The 16,547-nt window shown below is 47.8% G+C and overlaps 1 protein-coding gene across 1 annotated transcript in view; it reads left to right on the top strand.

The window, feature by feature from the left end:
• LOC138511193 (zinc finger protein 84-like) overlaps window positions 1-16,547 on the top strand; it is a 604,912-nt gene that overhangs the window by 244,331 nt on the left and 344,034 nt on the right. Inside the window, exon 7 of the mRNA XM_069626714.1 lies at window positions 6,088-6,095. Coding sequence (XP_069482815.1) covers window positions 6,088-6,095 — 8 coding nt within the window. The remainder of the gene's footprint in view (window positions 1-6,087; window positions 6,096-16,547) is intronic.

A 16,547-nucleotide genomic window follows, 5' to 3' on the forward strand; every position in this document is an offset into this window, starting at 1 on the left:
GTGACACGGCACATGACCACCTAACCACACAGTGCTGAATCCGAGGCGACACCTAACACTACATGACTAACAGGAAACGTGGCCAAATACCACAACACATGCACCACTCATCGGCGGCCCTTACACACCGTAAGGGCATCCTGCACCATGCAGTGCAATAGCATCATGTCGCTGACTCCTGCATCACAACACACAGGACAGTCATCCCTGGGAGTGCATAGAAGTGAGTCTAACAGGGATCCCACAGCGTGTCACTGCTCCTGCACCCCCATAGGATTGCTGCAAGTCACCATGGTAGGGATCAGTGCAGAATGACGAGTATGCTACCAACTACAGCCAAAACCCCCCTGTCACCAAATCTCGTGCATGAGATCAATGAATGCAGTCCAACACTGCTGCATGCATATACGACGCACATGCAACAAGACGTGAGTGCACACCATGACCCATCAGGAAGAAGCTACCCCCTCCATCATTCCATTGCACAGGACACATACCCGGGCCAGTAATGGGGTGACTGTATTCAGGGACATGTGTGCATGGCCAGTAATCACCTGCTGCCATGTGAGACTAGTACAGTTCTGCACCATGAATGTACAAACACTTACCTTCATTCCACTCTCATGCAGGTGATGCTGGCTACCCTTTGAAGCCGTGGCTCATGACCCCGGTCCGCAACCCACACAACAGGCACGAGGAGGACTACAATAGATCCCATACCCGTACACGGGTGGTGATAGAGCAGACCTTCAGCCTGTTGAAGGCACGATTTTGTTGCCTCAGCCGGTCGTGTGGGGCACTCATCTACAGCCACGAGAAGGTGTCCAAGATCAACATGGCATGTGTAATGCTGCACATGTGCATCCGTCGGAACGTGCCACTGCCCCCTGACTTGGAACTGCTACCACCAGATGATGATGAGGGGGAGGAGGAAGGAATGGCAGGACAGCATCACGTTGCCGATGCACAGGAGGGACGTTCCCGTGCGGCAATCATTGATCAGACAATATTTCTGACTCACAAGTCAGCTGAGGGTGTGAGGATGACAGGACATTGGGCACTGGGTGTGGGGATACATGTACACCATGCACTGTGAGACATTAAAGGACACATGCACAATGATCAATGTCCACTCTGTTTCTTAGGGATGATCAACCAGTGTATTGAGTAATAATGTTCAAACGTGTACAACAAAACCTCCACCCTCATCCCCCTCCCTCTCCCACCAACTCCCACACATACCCTCACCCGCCTCCACCTCCCCCCACAATAGTCCCATTGGTACAACATAGGCAACATGTGTGTGCCAGCATGGTCAACGTGCACTCCCAGAGCCAGGGGGATCCATGTCGTGGCTTCGCAATGTACGCAGTGAGCGTCGGACCGGGCTGGTCTGCGTGGACGAGCTTTGGGAGGGTGGGTCCACCCGCTCGGGCTGTGGTGTGGGGTGTGCTGCCTCCAGGGCATCTGCGATCCGGCCCAGCACCTCGCAGAGCCGGTTTGTGTTCGCCGTGATCACCTCGCCCAGAGCCTGAAGGTCATTGTGCCACTCCAACCTAGAATCACGATTGTCCCTGATGAACTCCTCAATGAGGCCTGTGAGGTGCTGGGAGCGCAATACATCCGTGGCCGATGTGGCCGATGTGCTTGGCAGGCTTGGTATTGGGCCTGTAGGCCTTTACGGAGTGTCTGCAGGGGAAGTGGATTCAGGACAGGCAGGTTGTAATCCTTGCCCTGTGAGCCCTGGGGTGTCACTCTCCCCAGAGTCGCTGTGTGCCACCTGGCTGTATGATGGTGTGTCAGGGGTATGGGCAATGTCATTGGTATCCTCCGCGTTGGCTCCGGAAATTGATGGTGGGCTGTCTGGCACATCGAGGAGGCACATGGCTGCATGCTCCCCAGCCACACTGGACTCCTCCGAGTGCAGCGTGGGGCACATGTCCAGCGGCACTGCAGGCATGGGTAGGGGTGCAGGTGGGGGTTGTGCACCCTCGATGGGGGTTGCAGGAGCAGGTGGTATTGCTTGTGTTTTTCTCCTGCTTGCAGGTATACGTTGGCCCCTGCCTCTGCCCCTGGAGGTACTGGCCCGTGTGCTTGCCTGGTCCTCACTGTCATGCCCGCTGCCTGTGGGGGCGGGAAGAGAGAGATGGCATGAGCAATGATTTGGGTGTCAGCATTTGTACATGGCTATGGTATCACAATGGGATTGCAGCGTTTTGTGGACATTTGGGTGGTGAGTGGGACAGTGATCTGGGCTTGGATGCTAAATGCATGCAGATGTCTGGGTCACTCATGTTGGCGGCGTACTGTGATGACTCACATTCACAGTGTTTACAATCACTGCCCCGTGTGCCTCACAGATTCGGCCTCTTTGTGTGGTATGGGCCATATGGGTTACAGCCTTGCACCTGACATCAGACTGGGTCCCACTTGTTACGGCATGATTTCATTGGGGGGGGGGTTTGCCCAACCATGACATGACACCTTGCCCAGCCCTTGGCAGTGACTTACATTAGGAATGCATGTTCTGTCTTGAATCATGACACTCACCTCCATCAGCGGATGACGCTGCACCTTCTATGGCTTCTGTGCCCATCATGGCCGCGCACATTTTCTCCCATGGCATCATTTTGATGGGGGAACCTGGCCCTCCTCCTGTCTCCAGGGCCTGACTTCGGTTTGCCGAGAGGATGGCCCGCACCCGCACCCGGAGACGGAGGTCATCCCACCGTTTCAGGCAATCCTTGGTGGTGCGGGGGGTGTTTCCTACGGCGCTCACCCTCTGTGCTACCAAGGCCCAGATCTCTTTCTTCCTGACGAAGGTGGGCCTACGCATATCACTGCTGAATACAGTGTTTGCATGTTCGTGCAGGGTGTCCACCAGTATCTGGAGCTCATCCTGGGTAAATCACTCCTTTCTTATGCGTGCGGCCCCCGTTTTTAGTGCTTTAGGCATGATGCTGGTCTCGAATGCCAATTTCTCTCTTCAGTATATGCCTCCGGGTCCTGTATGGAGAGGATGGCAATGGATTGTGATTTTAAAGATGGCCGCCGTGCTCCTTCCCGTTCCTGTGCAGTGACGTTTTTTCCGGTTCCGTTCTTTACCGGTGACCGTAAATAGCGGGGACGCTATTTACGGTCACCGCTGATTACTCCATGTCGGTAGTGTTATGTACGGTGCATTTGTTGGCGGTAAGGGCTTTAGGAGCACTTTTGCGGCATGGTGCGTACGTTCATTACCGGCATGGCGGTAAGCGCGTGCTCGCGAAGTCAGAATAGGCCGATTTTTACGGTCTAGTGCCAGCACAGAAACGCTCTTAACGCCATGCCGGTATTCCCCTATACTTACCGCCCAACTCGGAATGACCCCCTCTGTCTAGTGTCTGAGATATGTGGTTTCCTCGGAAAGTTAAGAGCAGCCCTAATGGCATTGTTCTGAGTAAGCTGAAGTTTGTTAATTGTTTTTGGCTAGTCCCAAGGTAGAGAGCATTACAATAGTCAATCTTTGACAATATGAGTATACTGGCCAGGATGATGCAGTTATTAGTTGTAAGAAAGGGTCTGCATGCCGTTTTCAGCTTGCATGTGTATGCTGCTGCAGAAACCACTGCGTTGGTTTGTCGCTGAAGTGATAGGGTCCAATCTAGATACATAACGAGGGTTTTAGTATCATTAGACACCTTGATGGTGTTCCCATCAATGATGAATGATTGGAATACTACGTTAAGTTTATTTAGTCTGGTCTGTGAGCCTAAGATAAGTAACTCAGTCTTATCATCGTTCAAGCAAAGCTTGATTGCAAAGTCTGGTGGTAAGGCTTGATTAAAAGGAGCTAAAAGAATTCCCATGAGATGTTTTGGGTGGGCAGAGGCAGGAATTGGGTGGGAATGGCCATTGGGATTACCATGGCCATGGGCAGTCACTTAGTGGGCAAATAACCAAACAGCTATAAGTTTTGTATCCCTCCTCATATGCCAGTTCTCCCTATCTGTACTGGGTTATAGGTGGTGGTAGAGTGCCACCTAATAGCCCAAAATAAAAATTGGCTCTCATGCACTCCTTTCCCATGGCAGACCGCACCAGAGTGCATATTGCTAACACAGGCCACACCTAAAATATTAGTTAATCCAACAGTTGCTATGCATGTGGGTATCTCATAACCTAATAAAGTGTTAGTGATTTTAAAGTTGGGTTTCTCTTCCATTGGAAGCCAAAATCTCGAAGCTGGTTCCAAGCACAATGGGCCTGGAGAAGGTGGGATCGTTTTTCAGTTTCTTTTTCTTTCTTTGGGATCCTCTTTTTTAAATTAAGCTCTAGAACAATAACTGCAATCTTTACAGAACATCTGATGGGCGAGCAGCAGGCATACATAATTCTCAAGTCACTCAGATGGGAAATTCTTATCAGACTTCCTATGTTGGTTGCCAACAAAACAGCTATATCCCATATGTTGCACCGAACATTACAAACAAACATAGTTCAACGCCATTGTTCTGTTTTATTAATGAGAAACACAAACAAAGGCAAAGCAAGCTAACAGAATACCGGATCAAGTGTACCTAAGTCGGAAAACTTGTAATCCAACCTCCATTCCCCTCGGCACGTCGGTCACTGCTCAGCCTCTGCTTTTACAGTGTTACAACTGGAGAAGGTGTATTTTGGGTTTCCACGCCTGGAAGATTATGTATAAATGTGTGCCGTCTTATGGGAAGGGACAAGAAACTGAACTGTAACTCCTGTTCTCTAGCATGGGTCTAACATGGATTCACATGCTCATGAATATTCCCCGTCAGGCTGGGAATCCTCTTTAATAATATTAAAACTGCTTGTCGCTTCTATAGATTATTGCTGTCACCTTGAGTCATACTGCCCCAGCCAGTGAAATGTATCCTCCTCAGCTCCACCCCTGGTGGCCACCTTGTGAATTTCTTGTGTTTTGCTCCTCAAAATATTGATACTTTTGCCTATTTTTGGGAAGTCGTCATTTTTAATTCTTCAGTCACCTTGTGACTGCTGGAGGCGGGGATCCATTGCAAGAGGAGATCTTCATCGTAAGATATCCGGATTGTGAGCGCTGAAGGTCCAAGTTCGGGCCTTCTCCACCCATGGAAGATGCCATGACGAAAAGCCTCTTCGAGGCCTGCACCAAATATGGCCTCAATATCTCCATCGAATATCGGCATCTCAAATGCTTTTACTGCCTGCATCTGGACCATGAAGCGCCCAGGCTTTTTCCTCCAAAATGCGGAAGGACCGCCATCAGAGGTTGGTGGCATGGATCGAGGAAAGAGGACCCTCTGACTCAGACTCCATGCGCAGTCTTGCTTCCTCTTGGGTTGGCAGGCCCAAAGAGCATGCTCCCTCTGAGAAGAGGTTGATATCTTTTTAGGATACTTCCCGGAGGAAGACACCTAAGAAAGCTAAATCATCTCACCATACAACTTCTTCCTCAATGACCTCTGTGGCTGATTAGCCCCCGTCAGAAAGGCGCTGACCTCCATTGCCCTCCCTGTCAATGGTTAGTTTGCCAACAAGTGGCTTGCTTCCATCTGTGAGGAAGTCGCTGACACCTGCGGCGATGCATACGTGCCGTCAAGGGACTCCTTGACGGCCACTCCATGGTCATAAGCCACAAAGACAGTTGTCCCATCCCGTTGACAAAGACTGTTCTGTTGATAACTTTTATTCCATCGAGGAGTTCGTACCCTGTACCAACAACTGCCCTGTCAATGCCGGCGCCATTACCTACTCCAAAGACCCCTGTGATCGCCTCTTTTCCTAGAGGGCCTACTTTGGAGAAAGATGCTCCCGGTGCTCTCATTCCTGCAACAGCGGATACTGTCATGACCCAGAGTACACAGAGGACGGATGATTAGATGACTACATTCCTACTGACAACCTCCCAACATTGAGGTACCTTCCAGGTATTCTCTCCCTGACGAGATTGGTTCTTTCCACTCCATGATCTCATGGGTGGAAAAGCTGTCAAACCTCTTTCTGGAGGTGAAGGAGAGTTTCCTGTTCAAACGACATGAGTCATCTAGAAAATCTGTGGTTTCCGTTCCTCTTCTGGATGATGTTTGGGAGGATGGCCTGTTGGTCATGAAGACCTCAGCAAAACGAGATCGCTCAGAGAAGTAGCGGGTCCCTGGCTTGGCTCTGAAGTGCCTTGTATCACTGCCATCACTAGACTCCATTGTCTCGGCGGTGGCTAGGACAAGGTCCTCTAACACTTCTTCCTCTGCTATGGGTCCTCCCGATCAGGAGAGTAAGAAGCTGAATGCCGCTGGAAAACACGTCATCACAACGGCAGCGTCTACCATCAAAGCTGCCAAACACTTAAGCCATTCTCTTGTGGTACGACTGAGCTTTGGTAATTGTAATTGGTACAAGTTGGGCTCCATCCTTGACTTCCTACCAGAGGATAAGAAGGCCAAGGCCCTAGAGTTGTTTTAAGAGGGTGAGGCAACCTTGGACAATGTGATCACCATTACGTAGGACATCGCAGATTCAGGCTTTCGGAAAATGCGCAATGGGGTAGCCTTTCAACGCCAGGGTTGGCTCAAGGCCACCAACTTCTTGGTGGATGTGTAGACGAAAGTGGTGAATATGCCATATGATGGTGACAACCTTTTTGGTAAGGTGGTGGACGACACCCTGCAGGCCATAAAGACAGCCACAGAGACTGCGTGCTTGCTGCGCTCCCCTTTGCTCTTCAAAGGGGAAAGTCTCTAGGTCCTCCAAAGGGTTCACCTTGTCCTTTCGCCAGCTTTCCTGTTCGACCACACAGGAGGCATTAGAGGGGACGAACACAAGCATTCCGAGATGGAAACCAGCATCGTCTAGCTCCAGCTGCCACAAAACAGATGCCAAAATCAGCCTGACATGACCAGGGACCTGCTCCCTCCCTTCAACACCCCAGTGGGTAGCCAGTTATCATGCTTAGTAGACCAGTAGCACAACATTTCCACAGACAAATGGGTGCTCGATATCCTTCAACAAGGTAATTCCCTGGAGTTATAGAAAAAAATGCCCTCACATCCCTCCCACCCCCCCGGCAAGAACAACACATAGCACAGATACTGAATGAGGTTAAGGCCATATTAAACAAGGGAGCAATAGAACTATTTTCCCAGTGCCCCCAGGGCTCTCTAGTGTACTCCAGATACTTACTGGTTCAGAAGATGTCAGAGGGTGGAGATCCATCGTAGACTTATGTCGTCTCAACAAATGTATAAAGTCCCAGAAATTCAGGATGGTTATGTTGCAGAACGTGCACAGCCAGCTGGAGCAGGGAGATTTCCTAGCGACGTTGGATCTGGAAGATGCTTATTTCCACATCCCCATTCACCCAAAACATCGGAAGTTCCTCAGGTCTGTCGCCCAGGGAAAACACTGCAAATTCAAGGAGTTTCCCTTGGGCCTCAAATCAGCCCAGATGGTGTTTGCCAAGTGCCTAGCCCCCACGGTGGTGTTCCTTCATTGAAGGGAAGTGTATGTCTACCCCTACTAGAATGATTTTCTGATCCGTTCCCGTGCCCTGTTAGGACAACATACAGCAGAGACTGTCCAGACTCTAACCTCTCTGGGATTCTCCATACACTATCCTAAATCCTGCATTGTTCCGTCCCAAGATGCACTGTTCCTAGGGGCCCACCTCAACACAGTTTTGTGTCTGGCAGCTCCATCAGAAGAAAGAGTAAACACCATCCTGGGGAAAGTTCAACAGCTGGCGTCGACCAGCATTACTACTACAGACCGGTCCATCAAATCCCTGTTGTGGATGATGTCCTTATGCATCCATGTGGTCCCTTGTTGCAGGCTGCAAATGAGACCGCTGCAGGAGTTCCTAGACTCCAGGTGGAAGCAGCTCTCCGGCTCTTGGAATGACAGGATAGCCCTCAAACAAGTTTTCGGCTAGGCCATGCACTGGTGCTCCGTTCACCCACACATCTCGCAGGGAACCCCCTTCAGGATCCCTGCACATCTGGATACTGTCACGACCACCGCTTCACTAGAAGGCAGGACGTTTTGTGGGCTCTCAAGTCCTTCACGCCACAGCTCTTGAAAAAGTTGGTCCCATTCTTCACAGACAACACGACCGCCATGTATTACATCAGGAAGCAAGGCAAGATGAGGTCAACCATTCTCTTTAGAGGCGCAGAACCTGTGGAGCTGGGCCATTGCTCACTCGATGTTTCTGCTCTCGTTCCACCTAGCAGGCTTTCAATACACCTTTGCAGATTCTCTTAGCTGAGAGCTGCGGTCCTGCCACAAGAGGGAGCTCCAGCAATGTCAAGTCTCTTGGATCTTCAGCAAATTGGGCCAGCCACACATCGACTTGTTTGTGCCGGCGGACAATTCGAAGTTCCTACGGTTTGCCAGCAGATATTCTCAAGCAAGGAGTTTGGGCAATGTCTTCTCGTTCCTGTGGTAAGGTGTATTCCTCTACGCATTCCCAGCAATTCTGCTGCTGCTACATGTGATCAACACACGCAAACTATCCCCGCAGCAAGATGATCCTCATTGCACTGGCGTGGCCCAGACAGATCTGGTACCCAAACCTTCTTCACCTATCAATGGCTCCGGCCATCAAGCTGCCTCCTCTTCTGGATCTTCTATCAACAGGAGGGCAGTGGGGGAGAAATCCTCTACCACGACCCAGCATCCCTGAATCTATCGGCCTGGCTCCTGCAGCCTTTGAATTTGGACATTTCTCGCTGCCTTTGTAATGCAAGAAGATTCTAGCAAAGAACAGGGCTATGTCTATACTTGCATGCTATGGACACAAGTGGAAGCATTTTATAGTGTGGTGCCAGTCGCAGAATATATCCCTTCAGCACTGCAATTATTGTGGAAATCCAGGCTCTGTCATGTAAGCCTCCATTTTTGTTTTTCCACCAATCCAAGGTGGTTCTACGAACCCATCCATCTTTTATGCCAAAGGTCCCGTTTAATTTTCATTTGAACAAATCTTTAATTTTTCCAGTTTTCTTTGCAAACCTTTCTACACCTGCAAAAAGGTCTTTTGTATTCACTGGACATGGTGCATGCCTTAAAATTCTATGGGGGTCATTACAAGGTTGGAGGTAGACATACCGCTATTAGCGGCATGGCTACCCCCTTACCGGGTACCGGGTCTGGGTTCCTCGAATGAGGAATTACTGGGCCATTCCGACTTTGGAGGGCCCAGTAATTCCTCATACGAGAAACCCTTCCCCATTCCCATTCGAGACCCCATTGGGCTCAATGGGAATGGGGAGGGTGCTAACAACGGGCCCGTTAATAACAGGCCCGTTGTTAGCACCCTGATCTGCTTGCGGGACCCGCTAAGGGCGCCTGCTAAAACCAGGTGTCCTTAGTGGGTTCCTGCAAGCAGACTCGTAATGAGGCGGTAAGGGGCTCCGGCACCTTTACCGGCGATGTTAACCCCTTACTGCATCACTTGTAATGACCCCCTATGTGGCACGCACTAAGGATTTTTGAAAGACTTCTCAGATTTTTTGTCAACTCCCAGGGTGACTCTCTGGTTGCATCGCGCATTGTCATCAATTGGCCAATAGACCATTGCCGGGACGGCTGAGAGCCCATTCCGCCAGAGCCATCGCTTCAACAAAAGCGTTCCTCTCTGGTGTTCCCCTGATGTATATCTGCAGGGCTGCTATGTAGAGGTCTACCCACGCCCTCACTAACTGTCCCTCCTGAAATGTCTTAGACTAGTGTGCACTAGTACGCCACTTATTTAGGGTTAGGGGACAGAAAAAGAGCACTAAGCTTATCAGAAGCCAAGTTATAATACTAATGTGTTGGCCATACTGATAACTAGTACAACAATATATTATAAAAATCCAGAATACACCGGAATAGGAGCACATAAGGAAGCCAAACACATTTTATTTCTCCCTACTCATCTGCTCATTAGAATTTAAATCCAAAACATTTCACCAAGGTTTCTAATCACTAATTATAAATCCCTCATGTCTGTGGTCGACCGGTTTCAGTGTCTTTTCTCCCACTTTCTCCAGGACCCAATATTTAGTTATTTATTGGACATTTGTATGGCGGCTATACACAGGTGTTTCCAGGCACCACAAGACAAAATGTGGGGGGTGGAGGGAGGGACTGGGTGTGTGGAGGGACATGGAAAATAATAAGAATACAACAACAGAGAAACAAAGCAACAGTTATATTGGCCTTGTGACAATCCTACTGAGCAAGTGCATTACAATGTGATAAGTGGTTTGGGGATAGAGGGAGATGTGCAGAGTGGGGGAACCACACAGGTGGGGATGGGCAAGTGCTAGTCAGGCCAAGGCAGCAAGTGCCAGGGGAAATGGGGGAGGGGAGGAAGAAGGCAGTGGACAGGGAGGACTAAGTTGGGATAGGCCGGGAAAGAGAGACCGAGGGCAGGTGCAGGCAAAGGATGCTGGGGGTCGGCGGGGTCTGGTACCTGTACGACTCTGAAGGGACCAGGTCCCAGTCACAGTGGCAGATGGAGAGTTTAGCAAGCGAGGTAGAGTGGGAAGGAAGAGGAGAAAAGAAAGGTCTTGAGAAGTTTCCGGAACCTAAGAATATGCGGCTCAAGTCTGAGGGGTGGAGGGAGGCTGTTCCAGATGGATTCACCAGCCAAGGAAAGGGATCTACTTCCCACTATCTGCTTGGAGAAACTTTTGACCTGCTAGAGTTGGAGCCAGAAGACAGAAGGATTGTGGATGATGCAGAGGGTTTTGAATTTGATACTTGCAGTCACCGGCAGCCAGTGGAGAGATGTTAGGGCTGGAGAGATGCAGTCCCTGGGCTTGTGACCGAGGATAAGTCTTGCAGGCCTATTCTGGATTAGTTGGAGGGGGCTAAAGGGAGGAAAGGGGAAGGTTAAGGAAGAGGCAATTGCAGTCTTCAAGCCTAGAGAGCACAAGGGCTATGGAGACGTTGAGCTTTGAGGGGAAAGTGAGGAAAGGTAGAATGCCCTTGAGAAGATGAAACTGAAATTGGACTTCTTGGCAAGGTCTGTGATGTGTGAAGAGGTGTAAAAGATGATCCCAAGGTTGTTTGCCTCACAAGTGGGTGAGGGGAGGTGACCCAAGGAGTCTGGCCAGAGAGTGAGGGGGAAACTAGGAGCAAGCATCACAAAGAGAAGGATCTCTGTTTTGCTGGCAGAGGTCATTGGCAGAACACCATGCCTGAATAGCAGTTAGGTATACGGGAAGAGAAGGAGGAGGGAAAGGGGAAGGCAGTCGGGAAAGAGAACTGTGTGTCATTTGCGTAACACTGGAAATGGGGAGTGTAGGTGGAGATCAGGTGGGCCACAGGGTAGATGTTGAAGAGCCATGGCTATAGGATAGATTCCCTGAGGGACGCTGCAGGTAGAGAGTGAGGTGGAGGAGAGAAAAGGACCCATTTGCACTTGGGTGGGTCTGTTACAGAGGAAAGAGATCAGTCACACCAGTGCCCTGTACGTGATGCCTAGGGTATCACAAAGATGCTTTATGAGGATGGAGTGGTTGACAGTGTCAAAAGCAGTGGAAAGATAAAGGAGGATCAGACCAGAAGGAGTGTTAGAGTCTAGATTTGAGAGAGAGTAGGTCTGCTTGGGTATTCAGAAGAGCCGTTACAGTGCCTCTGGCTGTCCTGTAACTGGACTGTAGGTCATGGAGGCAGCCAACCATTTCGGTGTGGAGGGTCAGTTATGATATGATATTTTATTTATATCGCACCCATTTGAAGTGCCATAGGAGGATGGCCAGATTCTCCATGAGTTTGCCCAAGAAAGGGGTGATTGTGATGGGTCAATAGTTAGCTGGGCAAGAGGGGTCAGCAGATGGCTTTTTTTTAGGAAGGGGGAGCACAAGAGAGGGCTTGAGGGTTTGAGGGAAAGCACCTGTGGCAAAAGAGTGATTTCAGAGGTCAGCCAAGGCAGGGGCGAGAGTGTTGATGATGTGCTTGATGGTTCTGGAGGACCAGGGTAGCACCTGTTTAGAGGAGAGTTTAATAGAGCGGAATGCTCTAGGGGTCTCATCTGGTGCAATGGGAGAGCGGGAGGAAAGTATGGGGGTGATGGGGTGTGAGAAGGTGTAAAACAGAGGGGGACGAGAAGGGGGAGCAGATGACAGAGGACAGGATGTCGCGTTTTTGAGGAAAAGTGGGAGGCCAGTGCAGAGCATAAGGCCTGGGAGAGAGGAGAGGAGACCGTGGTAGGACAGCGAGTTCCTTGCAGATTGTAAGCCAAGAGTCACATGCAGTCTTCATAGAGCTAAAATAACAACCTTCCCCCTTGTGTTATACCAACTCGTTAATCTCATCTCCTTTATATGGGATATTAGTCATCTCATTTTGTGGCTAGTTGGTTTACAATAATTATGGTGTCCTCATTCTCATGAGGGGTGAAAGGGTAGCAGTATAGCTACATTTTTAACTTGTAACTATAAAAGTAAGCTTTAAAGACCTGGACCTTATTGTGTGCTCATATTGTGGCCCTTTGATTCACGCTTCGTGGCCCCTTTCGATTGTTCTGTGTCAACAGGGATTCCATGGAAGAGTCCAGGGTCATTCCAGCAGTGCTTCACAACCTGTCTGCATGAGGCGAGTCTGTTCCAGGTAAGTGGACTGCTTCTGTTGAGCCTTCCCACCTCCCATTGTTGTGTATATGTACTGATGTGTTATAGTATTCATAGCATGTGAATCCCTCTAAGACCCCATGCTGGAGAAGGACAAGTTACTTACCTGTAAATCCTGTTCTCCAGCGTGGTTCTTACATGGATTCACTAGCAAACCCTCCCTCTGTCCCCTCTGTGGCTCTTCTTGCTTTCTACTGCCACTTTATGTACGTGAACAAATCTGAATATGGTCACCAGGGGTGGACCTGAGGAGGTCAAATGTAATTGGCTGGGGCAATATGACCCAAGATGACAGCTATAGGCTATAGAAGTGACGAGGAGTTTTGGCTTTAAAGCAAAACTGCTTCAATATTATTACTGAGGGTTCAAAGCTTGATGATGGGGAATATTCATGAGCATGTGAATCCATGTAAGACCCATGCTGGAGAGCAGGAGTGACAGGTAAGTAACTTGTTCCTTCCCATAAGATGTCTCATTTGAATATTCCCTTAAAGGCACTTAATTTTGACATTAATTTTGACATTAAATACTGCAAACACTCCAAAGTGTGTCAGAAAAGAGAAGTGAAGTTCACAGACTGATGTCACCAATGATCCAGGATCACACACTCTGGTCAAGAGCTGGAAGAAGGGATTTGAATTTAGATGTTCATGTTCCACAGTCATCCTCTGCCGCACTGGACAACGCCTCCTGTCTATGAATGGTTGGATGGTAAAGGTGTGCCTGTCAGCTTATGGATTGTGTATGATGATGAAGTACAGTCCCCACATAGATTGTGTGTGATGATGAAGTACAGTCCCCACATAGATTGTGTGTGATGATATCGATGTCCCCACAAAGATGGTGTATGAATATAATTAGGCTTTACTGTTTTCAGTGAAATCTGATAAATACTGGAAACATACCCCTGGAAGAAAAGGTTACCCTTAGGTTTAAACTGAAAACATGGTTTCCTCTATCCCACTGGTGCTTTAGTGTGAGCAGGGATTGGAGGAGGTTTGGGGATGAAGGGGTGGCTGAAGACCGGATTTGGCAGACAATAGGAAAAGGGTCCTACTCCCCCATGTATGCTTGTTTTTTTCTCTCCGATTGCTTCCCCACTTGTCCCCTGACCTTATTAAAAAAACACTGCACATTTAGACACATTTGAGCCATTTTTGTGGTTGCTGATTCACGTCTTAAAATTGGCTAGAATTCCTTAAAATAGCCCTTGACTACTGACAAATATTTGTATTTGCAAAACATGGATGTTTCAGTGCCTCTGTTTGTGGCCGCAGATCCTCTGTCTATGTGTATCTGTCTATGGGAGCACTGAAAAGTGCCAGCTGCCCGTCAGCTTTAAAAGGAAATCCGTGTGAGGCTTCCATGTACAAGGCTCGCATGAGGCCACCGTGTCACAATCACATCCCAACCTCCTGTGACTCTCTAGAGCGCCCGCACTCAGGAGCCAATCAGAAGCTGAAGGCCCCTTAATTCCTACATAGCACTTCCTTTCTTCAAGGAGAGTTTTAAAATTAGGAGTGATTTATACATGATGGCTTTAAGGGACCATTGTTTTGGACAAGACACTCTTAACCTTTCTGTGTGAAGAAATGCAAATGGGCATTTCATTCTGAAAGCACACAAACAACACAAGTTAGTTGCCTAAATACATGCCGTCCTCCAGGCCATTGTAACACAGAACAGTTTTAAACTAACTACATTATTTTCAAATGTTCATATTTAACACCAAAAAAGTTTTTATTGTTGGTAGAATGTAATACCTACATCACATCATAGATGAACCTGAATTTGTTAAACACAAACGGGTAAACCTTTCACACATTACATTTTGTTATATTACTTTCAAAACCCAAACGCCATTTTTTGCCTTTTGCTGAATTGCATTCTGGTATTTATAGTCTGCAAGTCAAGATGGGGGGAATAATGTCACAATTGTACACCGTTTCCCTAACATAGTTCTATAACGGTTTATATATGTGTGTGCATTCCTAACTATGGTATAAGTACTTTTCATTTATTGGAACATTTCCTCTTTGAGATTATTTTTCTGGTGTTAATTACTGTTTTAAAAGTCCATTGCTCGTTTGTCTTGCACACTTTCTTCGAAGGGGAACTACGTATATTTCACTTTAAGATACGTTCACTTACTGTGCGTATATTCATGGGTGCCAGCTTTTGATTTTCGCTATGGGGACAAAGGTTTCCACACAGAGTGAAGCGAGAGAGCCATGCTTATCCCCAGTCAAAACAACACATTTGAAAGCACATGGTGCTGCAAGAATAGGAAAAAAGCCATATGATTTACAGGAAGGTATAAACATAAAACATCTCGGCAACAATCACCTAACCTGCTGAGTTGCCTTTTCAACATTCTGCTAAAGGATCCCCTGCTACTCCAACACCCGACAAACAGTTTTGGCCTTCTCACCCCCTCCAGTCAAGCCTTAGAGGGCACATTAATAAGATTCGCCTCTCGTTTTGTACTGAGCAGTACTTGAAAAACAGTTATTATCTGCTTGGCGTTTATTTCTTTTGACAGTCAAAATAATACATATCCACCAAAGTGAGTGCTCCCAGACAAATCCTTTTATCACACTATGCCTTATCTTCTAAATTAGAAGTCTCTACAATGTGGAAAGGTCGTTTTCACAAATCAAAGTCTTCATGGGAAGAAAAGAAAGGGCAAGAATGGGCAAAGAGTCCCGGAAAAGTATTGCATGATTTACTACAATAATTTTGGCTTGTAGGAGTGTTAGACATTATTGAATTACATGAATGCAAAGTGAAGGCCACTAGAGCCTGTAAGAGACAAATAAGTGTTGGGTGCAAATCCCCTGGGAAGAGGGTAGAATATCCCATAAGACAAGTGCAGAGTGGAACAAATCAGAAAGGGAAAAATATGATGCAAAGTGAAGGCCACTAGAGCCTCAAAGAGACAAATGAGCATTGGGTGCAAATAACCTGGGAAGAGGTTAGAATATCCCATAAAAAACGTGCACGTGAAAAAAATCAGAAAGGGAAACATATAAGGGCAAAGTTGAGGCCACTAGAGTCTGTAAGAGACAAATGAGCATTGGGTACAAATACCCGGGGAAGAGGGTAGAATATTCCATAAGATAAGTGCAGAGGGGAACAAATCAGAAATGTAAACATATGATGCAAAGTGAAGGCCATTAGAACCTGTAAGAGGAAAATAAGCATTGGGTACAAATCCCCTTGGAAGAGGGTAGAATATTGTGTAAGACAAGTGCAGAAGGGAACACATCAGAAAGGTAAACCTATGAATGCAAAGTGAAGGCCACTAGACTCTGAAAGAAACAAATAAACACTGGGTACAAATACCTTGGGAAGAGAGTAAAATATCCCATAAGACTCCACGTGTTTTGTTAAGAATGGAACTAGAAATATAGGGGGGGAATAAAAAATAAATAAACAAATAAATAAATTAGCCAGAACAAATCTAGAAGTTTTCTTAGGAACAGGAATAACTAAGGCGTGCTTCAAAATGGAAGGAATATGACCAGAACTATTCATAGCCTGCATGATCACAGGTGCTATTAAAGGCATTGCTTTTTTCAACACGGGAAGAGGAATCGGAGCATTGTTGGAAGCAGATTTCAGCTTTGCCCTAGCTGCAATATTTCCTATGGAGTAACAACAGGAAAAGAGGGCCACACAGCAAGTAATTTGGGAGTAGAGGCTGCATAAGGTGGCCTAGACGTCTGTAGCCCAGAAGAGCGAATCATGGTCTGAATATTCTCAAGTTCTTCCGTAAAATGAAAGGACAGAGAATCTTACAAAGACTGTCAAGGTACAATGGCCTCTGGCGGGGAAGAGGAAAGAGTAGGTGAGCAGTATACAACCCCATAATGGAGGCAAAGCTTTCCTGGATGGAAAGGAAGCACTTGCACTTCAGTGCAGAAAAAAGGA

This window comes from Ambystoma mexicanum, chromosome 6p (assembly GCF_040938575.1).
Source record: "Ambystoma mexicanum isolate Mex_15411 chromosome 6p, UKY_AmexF1_1, whole genome shotgun sequence".
Taxonomy (NCBI): Eukaryota; Metazoa; Chordata; class Amphibia; order Caudata; family Ambystomatidae; genus Ambystoma; species Ambystoma mexicanum.